Source organism: Galeopterus variegatus, unplaced genomic scaffold (genome assembly GCF_000696425.1).
Source record: "Galeopterus variegatus unplaced genomic scaffold, G_variegatus-3.0.2 Scaffold791, whole genome shotgun sequence".
Taxonomy (NCBI): domain Eukaryota; kingdom Metazoa; phylum Chordata; class Mammalia; order Dermoptera; family Cynocephalidae; genus Galeopterus; species Galeopterus variegatus.
The window spans coordinates 479,430-490,292 of record NW_007726902.1 but is presented as its reverse complement, the minus strand read 5'-3'; the positions used below and the strand labels follow the sequence as shown (position 1 = coordinate 490,292).

Genomic DNA, 10,863 nt, shown 5'->3' with positions numbered 1-10,863 from the left:
AGCAAGGGCATCAGTTTCTGACAAGCCCACATCCAAGCATTAGCTATTTCACTTGCTAGCTGTGTGACATCAGGCAAGTCACTGTATCCTCCTGGGCCTCAGCTTCCAGATCTGCAAAATGTGAGTAAAAAGAGCATTTATCTCTCAGGGATGTTGCAAGAATTAAAAGAGATAATTTGTAAAAACAGTCATCTCCAGCAGACACCCTGTAAATGATAGCCATTATTACTATTATTGATATCACCATCATCACCAATTTCATCATCATCATTATAGAGAGAGATGTCCCTGTCCCTCACCCCAGCATCCAGTACTTCTCACTGAGCCCACATATCTCTGCATTAGGAGCCTGGAAAAAATAAAAATCAGGAAAGGAAAGGAAAGGAAAGGCTTGGAGGCCTGGTAGCCCATTTTTCCTATTGTCAATGATGCCATTCCTAGACTCAAGTATGGGGTGCACAGTGACAACGACCTGAGACACCATGGCCATTTCAATATATTCACAGGCTTTACTAACTGCTGTCACAACACGATCACAAGAATAGGTGGGACAGCTCATTCAACTGAGGGCCCCAGACTGAATAGCTCTTTCTCCTGAGTCCCCTATGGCTACACAAACAACAACATTCCACAAGAGATATAGTGCTCCTTCAGTTAAATATTCATAAAAGCTAACTTCTGGATTTTTTGATCTTTTACCAATTTCACTCAACCAAAGGAGAAGAAAAAAAGTAAAGAAATAGCTCCACTGCTGTTGGGTACTTCCATAATTGTCATTACTAGCTCAGTCACAAATAAAACATGTTATAATTTAAGTTGCTTAATTTCAGGACAAATCTCCCTTTTATTGGTGGCATAAGCTCTTCAGCAAGTTCACCCATACTTTGCTATATGACCCAGTATTGCGGTGCTTTATCTATGGTTGAGGGGAAATCCAGTCTGGACTCTTATGGAAATATCACCTTCGCTAATCTATCAGATAGTTGTTTAAGTACGTGGAGTTGACTGTTTAAAAACTTAAACAAACCCAACCAATGCATACATAGCTACATAAATATGCTTTGATACATACATATATCTTGGGGTCCCTAGAATTTAGATAGACAGGCATATCCACAAAATAGTACATAGTGTTTATAGAAATTCACAAATTCAAACATATAGAGGGAGAGCACAGGCAGGCAATACAAATAAGCAGACCAGGAGTAAAAAATAATTGCCTCTCCCAGTCTTTTCCTTTGGGGATCTTGAGCCAAACTAAGATATCCATCACAGCCTAATTAGACGTGGGACAGGGAGTCTGGAGTGGGGATGGAGGATAGCGCTCTGGTTTTGGACTTGGACTGTAGGCCGGGTCATTCATTGGGTTGGGTGATACAGGGAAAGGAGCAAGGAGGAGAGAGGTATATGTTTTGTTTTGGACATGCTGATCCTGAGTACTTATGGGACATCCAGGAGAAGAGGATTTTAGTCTGGAGATATGGATTTCAGAGGCATCCTAGTGAGGTAGTAGTGGAAACTCTGGGAATAGCAGAGACAAGGGAGAGATGATGGAGTAAGATTAGAAGTCTGTGGGTAACTCCCTGGTAAACATCAACATTTGGGGAAGGGGCTGAGAAAAAAAGTGTTCTTACAGGAAGACGAGAAGGAATGTCCAAAGAAGTAGAAGGAGAACCAGGACAGTTTAGTATCACGGAATTTGAGGAAGGAATAAGGTTTAAGGAGGGAGCCATCAACTATGTCAAATGTTGCAAAAATCTCAAGCCAGCTAAGGGCAGAGCAGCATCCACTGTATGTTTTTAGCCATACGTGTCACCAGAGACACCACAATGAGTAGAAAGTCAAGGGATTTGGGGTCAGACCTGAATTTGGAATCTGGTTCTTCCACTTAAATAACCATGGGCAGGTTAAGAACCTCTCAAAACCTCAGTGCAATCACCCTAAAACGGGGATTGCAATAACTTTTTGAGAGGATTTGTGGTAAGCAAAACAAAGTCCCTGTCCTCAGGTAGCTTACGTTCTAGTGGGAAAGATAGTCAATAAAGAAGTGTACAAATAAATACCTAATAACCATGGGCAGGTTAAGAACCTCTCAAAACCTCAGTGCAATCACCCTAAAACGGGGATCGCAATAACTTTTTGAGAGGATTTGTGGTAAGCAAAACAAAGTCCCTGTCTTCAGGTAGCTTACGTTCTAGTGGGAAAAATAGTCAATAAAGAAGTGTACAAATAAATACCTAATTTCAGGTAGTGATAGAAAAGAAGCAGAAAGAAGAAAGTAGAATAAAGGGTTAGAGAGTGACAGGGGCGGGGGTTCTATTTTAACCTAGTAAAGAGGAGAGGCTTCTCTGAGAAGGTGACACTCGAGTTGAAAGCTGAATGAAGTGGGAGGAAAGTTCACTTCAATGGTCTGGGTGAAGTGTAAAGGTCCTGTGGTGGAAATGGGTTTGGTACATTCCAGAATATCAAGAAAGCCTGCGTGGCTAGAGTGGACTGAGAAAATATAGGAGATGAGTTCAAGGAGGTGAGCAGGCCATACAAGGAGAATGGAATTTAGTCTGAGAATAATAAGAAGCCACTGGAGAGTTTTGAGCATGGAGGTGATGTGTAATGATTTATGTCTGTAAAAGATTCCTCTGGTTTCTGGGTAAAGAATAGACTCATAGGAGATAGCAGTAGCAGCTCTCATAGGAGGCTATTGCTGAGCCCGCAAGCAATGATGGGGACTTGGGCAAGAGTGCAGCTGGGGAGATGTAGGACATATTTTGAATGTAGATTCAGCAGGATTAGCCAATGGACTGGACATGGATTTTGAGGATTTGACTTCTAGGTGTTTGGCCCAATCAATTTGGTGAATGTTGGTACTATTTCCTGATATGGGGAACACCTGTTGAAGAGTGGGTTTTTAAAAGCCTGGGGTACAGAATAAGAGTTCTGTTCTCGGTATGTTAAGTTTGTGAGGCCCATTAGACTCTCCAAGTAGAGAGTCAAGTAGGCTTTTGGGATTTGAGGGGAAAGCAGAGGCTAGAGATGTAAATTTTGGAGTTAGCACAATACAGCTGGATGTGGTCACCCACAGAGTAAGTGTAGATAGAGAAAAGGGTTTCTGACTTGAGTTCTCTAAATTTTAGAGACTAGAAGGAGAGAGAATCGGCAGAGAAGGTAGAAGAGTGGTCAAAGAGGTAGGAGCAAAACTAGGAGATTGAAGCATGGTGACCTAGAGGCCAGGTTGGGAAAGTGTTTTCAGAGGGAAGGAATAAACACTTGTGTCAGGTGCTACAAAGAGTTTGTGTACAATGAGCGATCATTGGATATGACCTTCAAAAAGAGGTCTTTTCCGAGATCCAGAAAAGTTTTCCTGGGCTTATGGGAACAAAAGCCTAATTGGAATAGGTGAAGAAGCAAAGGATAAGAAAAGAGGTGGAGACAATAGGTCAAGTGTATTTACTGTTAACATCTAGGAATAGATGCTATAGGAGTCAAATAAGTCCCTAAAAGTTGTATGCAGAATTCTGGGTGCATGGCCAAGTTGAGTCATCTAGGAAGAGATGCCATAGCTTTCATCAGATATTTAAAGGAGTGTGTCACTGCAAACCCTGAACTAGAAGGTCCAATGGCTGGTTCAGGGCTGCCAACACTTTGGGACCAGGCTGGCAGTGTGGCACCCTTTGTAGGTGCTAGTTTCCTGTTCTGACCAGGGATGTGGGGCTTCCAGCCATTAAAAAAAGAAAAAGAAAAAACAGGTTTCTTATCCATAAGTAGAGTCCTTTAAAACCTAAACTTCCAGGATCTATTCTCAGCTTGGAAAGATTTTTCTAGGCATTAAAATAGTACCTCTGTGCAATCTCTGGTGGATGTTATAAAATGCAGCCCAGATAGTCTCCATTTTATACAAAGAAAATTTGAAGATTGCTTAGAGAAATGAATTTTTGTAAACCAAATGATATTTCCTGTTCACTTAGACTGCACCATAATCAAGTGTGTTCAATAAGAATACTCCAACATACAATTAGCATATAAATTAGCTTTTATGTAGTTTTTGAAAACACTGAAGATAAATACAAAATATAATAGTACTATAACACTTAAATATGTTTTTAACCACCAGGGAAATAGTACATGCAGGCTGGTTTTCACAGCAGAAATTCAGTAGGTCATTCTGCATACATTTATAGGTTCAAAAGAGATTTTAAAACTTTCCTTGAAGACACCATATGAACAAATTTGGCTATTTGACTGGTCTCTCCTTTCCTAAGAACAATCAAACTGAGAAGGCCCAAAAGGTGTTTTTATGATGGGTTTAGAAATGTAAAGTGAGCACATACGTCATGGAGTCAAATGAAACACCTCTACGCTGCAGCCACTGCTCTTAGGAATCCTTAGTGAGTTTGGGCCCCACCTGCAGGTTGCTTAACAATCTTCCATAGAAAATGCGAAGTTCTCTGAGCACAGGCTTCCTGTCTTACAGTTCTTTCATTTCTTCTAGTAACTGTTGGCACCCAAGAGCATTGCACTAAAAATCTGATTATCTAAAAAGCATGAAATACACACCTAGTAACTGTTGAGAAGGAAATGTGAAGATGAGGAGCACTAGCAGTTTCAAAGGAACATCTACGAGGGATGCTGAAGCTTCTAGAGCACATCTTTTTTACCATGAACCATCAGTGAGAACTATCAATGCCCAGACCATATAACTCATGGGCTATGTGTTTGTAGGATGAAATCCTTGGATGGTTTGACCTATTTAAATGACCTAGTTCAGTGATTTGCAAAGTGGGTCCCTGGACCAGCAGCAGCAACATAACCTGGGAACTGGGTAGTGCAAATTCTTGGGTCTCACCCCAAATCTACTGAGCCAGATACTCTAGGGATGAGGTCCAGCAATCTGCTTTTAACAATCTCCCAGGTAATTCTGATGCAATCTAAAGTTTGATCAAAAGTCCACTGTTATTGGTCATACCTGCACCAATAAAGATTGAAGATGTTATTGTGTTTTTCAGGCATGTGAAAGAAACTCTACATGTCATTAAATAGAAATAACTCCACCAAAAAAGTGGAACAGCAAAGTACAAACCAATATCTTGCTCATTTTTTTCCTAAATATAAAGGTTTATTTGGACAAGGGTAAAACAATTATAGGATAGCACAAGGATTCCCAATAACTCATTTTTCTTTTGATACTTATGGTTTTGTAATAAATAAAATGATCACCCTGCCATCAAATAGGCAATTTTATACTCATTTCACAAATATACTTCATTTGTCACTGAGATTACCTGCAGGTATCTTTTTAATGTGGCATTCATCTCTCTTAATATAAAGTTCTTCTTCTAGTACTTCCTTAATTCTCTTATGTGGTTCACAGTACAAAAATTTCTTCCCTAAAAAAGCATTAACAAAACTGGTTACTTATAAATTCTGCCCAACCTTCCATCCATTATACCTACATGAATAACTATTTTGAAAAAAGAAAAGACATACCATTCCTTACAAATATCAGATGATTTTCCCTGCGGGCTCTACCTTGGAAAGATCTCTCCCATTGTAACTTTTGGTTCTTTTGGGAATTCACATTTTCCACGTAATTCCCAAACTTGTGAGGTATGTTTCAGGTACCTCTTTTAGGTATATTATAAAGAAATATATGGAGTTTTTTCATTAGCTTCAAGAAAATGTTCACTCATTTATTTAATAAATTCTTATTAAAGACCTCCTCTGTTCCAGGCCTTTGGCTAGGGGCTGAGGACAGAGCAGTAAATAACAGATGTGTGCATGGATCTTGCAATCCAGATACAGAACACAGAACAACCCAGAATTTTTTAAGCACCATTTTAAAGAATCAACCTGAATCGTAATAGTGAACCACTTATAGTCATACAACTTTTTCCTGGCCTCTAAACCTGGCCCTATAGGACATCACTACTACAGTGGAGGACTGGATTATTTGTTCTAAACACCTTAGCTGCATTTCTTCTGCTCACCCCGGAGTACAGAATTCAGACGAGCAAGAGCTCTGCACTATCTGGCCTGCCTGGCCCTGCAACCTCTCATCAGCCTCTCTTTCTCTCTCTCTCTTTCTCTCTCTCTCTCTCTGAGCTCCAACCACATGGCCCTTCTGTTCATTCTCCACTTTGTATCTGCTGTTCTCTCTCCGAACTGCCTTTCTCCTAAATTTTTGTCTGTATTTCTTAATTCACATTTTAGGTATCACCTTAAATGTCAGCTCAGTTAGGGAAACTTATGCTAACTCTGCAATCTAGAAATGTCTTTTTCTCATAGTACCCTCTTTTTTTCTTTCATATTATTTATTGCAATTTGCACACGGGTTCACTTCATTTATATACAATTATTTGTGTAGCTATTAGTTTAATATCTGTCTTCTTTACCAGACCATAAACACCATAAACGCAGGGATGTTGTCTGTTTAGTACATCAGAGTCCTAAAAGAGAGCTTGGCATAATAATAGATGCACACCTGTCTGTCCAGTAGAAATAAGCACTGTTAAATTAGAGCTTTAAGTAAAGACTAGTCTACATGCATGTCTCCCAACGTAGCCTTGTGAATGTCAGGGAACCAGTAGTTCTACTCTCAGTACCCAAAGTTCAATTCAAATAGCCATGGAAAACCTAAATGACCAAATACTTGCTTTTGTAGATTTGATTTTAACTCACAAAGACATGGCAGGTGTCTCATCTTTTCCAAACTAACAAAGAACACAAGTGAGTCAATTTGGCTTGAGTACAGACTGGCCCAAATAGGGCAAGAAACCTGCTACTCCTGGCAGTGGCCCTGGGTCATTCCTGGTCATGAAGACCCTCAGACACGGGCAAGGTAGAATTAGATACTTTCAGAGTCTCATTCTTGATTCCCAGAAGTTAGGAGTCATATGAATGAAAATTGGCATCAGCATTATTATTATTTTTTTCCCCTTTTTGTCTTTTTTCATGACCGGCAACGGGATCGCAACCCTCAGTGTCACGCCCGTACCGGACCGGGACCGGCAACGGGATCGCAACCCTCGGTGTTGCGCCCGCACCTCACTCAGCCAGTGAGCGGCCGGTCTGTATGTGGGATCCGAACCCTCGGCGGGAGCGCCACCACACTTCCCAAGCGGCGCACTGTAGCAGTGTGCCACCGGGCCGGCCAGGCATCAGCATTATTGAAGCCATTGAAGCCTAACTTTGGTTTAAACTTTTTCTATTAAATAATGATCTTCCGGTAGAAAAGGGTATTAACAAAATTGGCCTATAACAGGATGGCAGAGAGGAAGAGATCACCTGCTCTAAGTTCAGGTTTCCTGGCAAATTTCAGCCCTACTGTTAAGAAAATTTACAGAGTAAACCACTAAAGGCGACATGAGGAACTGTGAAAATGGAGCAAAGTAGTAAGGAGCTAGTGTGGGCAAATGTTCCCTGCTAGGGAAAAAAAAGAAAGAAAGAAAAAGAAGGAATGAAGGAAGAAAGGAAGAAAAAGGAAATTCTACAAACTATAATATAGCAGCTTGATGTTGATCTTCAACAACATTTTGAGTGGATTGGTCAACAGATGGCTTTACATATAGTACAACAATGAGGGGCAGCAATCACTAAATGTTAGGAAGGACTGCTAAGAACAATGTTATTGTATATTCTTTTGGAACAATATTATTCCAGGTGCCTTAGTCAGTTTTCTGTCACTTATAACAGAATACCCGAACCTGGGGAATTTATAAAGAAACAAAATTTATTCCTTACAGTTTTGGAGGCTGGGAAGTCCAAAGTCAAGGCAACACATCTGTTCAGGGCTTTATTCCTGGTAGGGTCTCTCTGCAAAGTCCCGAGGGGGTGCAGAGCACCACATGGCAAGGGTGCAGGAGTGCATTAACACACTCACTTGCTCTCATAACCCGCTAGGGCCACTCCTATGATAACTCACTCATCCATTAACCCCTTAATCCATGAATGAATTAATCCATTCATGAGGGAATACCCCTCATGATCCAATCACCTCTTAAAGGCCCCACCTTTCAAATCAGGATCAGATTTCCCACCCCTTAATACTGCCACAATGGGGACCAAGTTTCAACACGACCTTTGGAGGGGACATTCAAACTAAAGCACCAGGCTTTCTTTTGTTGAGAGGTAATAACATTTGCTACAATTTATTGAATGCTACCATGCCCTAGGCATCTTACATATATTCCTTCTCTTTCTCAACATGACCTATAAGCAAGTATAATTATTGTTTTACAGTTCAGAAAGTAACTCCCTGAATCCATAAAACTGAAGTCATAAAAAATGAGAAGCCATGCCTAGCTTACTCTCTGAAGCCTCTAGAGTTACTAGTCTATTAGATTGCGGAGACACTGTTGCTACAACATATCTGCATTTCAGCAAGGTGTTTGACAAAGTGGATTTGTAAGAAGCAGAATGCCCATGCCAAAGAGGCTTATTAACAGACCAAGGCTTCTACAGATTCTGCTTGGTCCTATTGGGATCACCATCTAATTTACTGATTTGAATAAACAAACTGCCAGCAAACTCACCAAATGTGAGAATGGCATAAACTTGGGTGAATGGTTAACTTGTTGGATGACAGAATAAGGACTCAAGGGCTGCTTCTATACCTGGAAGGAAGTGCTAAAATCTATAGGATGGTATTGATGGGGATAAATATAATGACTTGTATTTAGGATCAATCAAATCAAATGCATAAGAAAAGGATTGAAAAGGCCTGGATCAAACGTTTTCAATTGGGGGAAGGAAGAAACTAAAGAAATCACAGACTGCCCTTGTTATATGTATAAATAGTATAATGTGTCTTCCGAAATAGCTAATGTAATTTTGCGTCCACTTAATAGAAGTATAGTGTTCAGATCAATGGTGTTACAGTTCCTCCACACTGTACTAATCAGATCACACCTAGAATACTGGCCTCAGTGATTTAATTAACTGGAGAATGTTGGAAGAGGCCTGTCAGCATGGTGAAAGTGCTACAAATAATTTTAAAGGTGACATTAAGTCTATGGAAGATTTGGGGTGTGACCAAAATATACATCTTTACATAATTCAAAGATGTATATGGGATAGGACCACACTTTATCTCTGCATATTAGAGAGCAGATCTGTGATTAGGGTATAGAAGCTGTAGAAAGACTGAAAGCCTTTCCAATAATTAGAGACATTTGAAAATTGAATTGGTATTTTGTGCAGGTGTGAATAGCCTGTCGCTACTTAGGCTAAGGCCTAAAATGAGGTTCTCAGGGAGGTGAGGAAGACTCTTTGCATACCCGCATACTGACTTTGTGAGTTTGTGAGAGTTTGGATACCTTAATTCATTAATCCTTTCCCTGCAACTTGCCCAATGCCTTGGCATGTAGTAAAGATCGATATATGTTGAACTGATGAGTGAATGATTAATTCCATCTTTTTTTTAGTCTTAAAGCCACAGGACTAAATAACCTATAGATACTAGAATCTTTAATGGGAAAGTTCCCAGCTAGAATTTTAAGTAAGAGTAAGGAATTTCTATCACACAAAGATAATGAATTTACTTGCTCTAAGTAAGGCCTCTGCATGCTATTGGTGATAATAACAAAAGTAATGAGGTATCATAGTCATACTAGGGCTGATGCTGAGGGGAGAGGCCCCTTTCACCCAGAGGCAGTGGTTCTGCTACTGACTCCTTGACAAGGTCTCCAGGGAGGAGGCTGTGGTCCACCAAGCACAAGCGCTGAGGTGCTTCAGCCCAACCTGCCCTCCTGGGGCTCGTCAGCCAGGCAGAGGGAGCCTGGAGAACAGGAGGGTGCTCTCCAGAGAGGCAATTAAGAAAGCACAGGAGGAGCACTGGAAACTCTCCTGTTCCTCTTTGGCCTGTTATTTTCACCATCATTCCTTAGCACCTACTGAAGACCTGTGGGGCACAAGAGGCTGTAAAATATCTGAAAATTCATGAAACAATATGGATAAGTGCTACAACCTGGCTAGGACTCAAGTTGCAACCATGTTGGTTGTGGTTGTGGACCAGAACTGACTTTACTGATTAAGAATATCGTTTGTGTGTTTGGCAAGGCAGGGAGGAAACGGCAGTGTGTTAAAGGGTGAGATTATACAAAGGTCAGGTAATAATTCACGGACTGAGAGTCAAAGAGATGGTAGTTGAAGTGTTTTAGGTGTTTAAAGTATTTCCTCTGGTCTAGACCTCAGTTTCCTGATCTGTAAAATAGAGGAATTGGCAAAATGATCTGCATGTGTCTGTCTTTGTGTACACACACACACACACACACACACACACACACACGTGTGTATAAATGTGGGTATGCATTATAAACATACGAATGTCTGTCTGTGTATATGTGTGCTTATATACATACCAGTGTACGAGGATACTTCAAAAAGTTCATGGAAAAATAGAATGAAAGGATAATATGAATCTTTCCACGAACTTTTTGAAGACCCCCTATATATGTGTGTGTGTACATATATATATATATATATCTCCCTTCCAGAATAGTGCCACTACCGATTAAGTTGGAGGTGACGTCCACACCCTGGGCTCAGGTAGCCTTTTTTCGAAGTAGGGCTTGGAGAAATAAACGGACCTGATGCTTTCTACGCAGGGCCATCGCCTCTGCCTTTGCCGAAACAGCAGCTCACGCCCACCTCCCGCGACCTCCGCGGTCCGGGCCAGTCCCACTCCAGTTGCCCCAGCTCCTCTTTACCCGTTCTCCACACCTACCCCACTCCCGCTCCCGGCAGAGTCTGTGGCGGGGGCTGAACTCACACTGTTTGCCCGGTTCCTGGGGGCCGCCGCCGCCGGGGTCCCCGCGCGCCCCGCACCGCAACCCTGCTGGCTGCCGAGGCTGCTCCCCGTCGCGGCCCGCC

The 10,863-nt window shown here is 41.3% G+C and overlaps 1 protein-coding gene across 1 annotated transcript in view; it reads right to left on the bottom strand.

Moving 5' to 3' along the window:
* The window catches only part of LOC103590276 (chromosome unknown open reading frame, human C11orf97), a 30,539-nt gene that overhangs the window by 8,130 nt on the left and 11,546 nt on the right, over positions 1-10,863 (bottom strand). The window contains exons 2-3 of the mRNA XM_008572484.1: positions 10,763-10,862; positions 5,277-5,381 (exon numbers count right to left, since the gene is read on the bottom strand). Of these exons, the coding sequence (XP_008570706.1) occupies positions 5,277-5,381; positions 10,763-10,862 (205 nt within the window). The remainder of the gene's footprint in view (positions 1-5,276; positions 5,382-10,762; position 10,863) is intronic.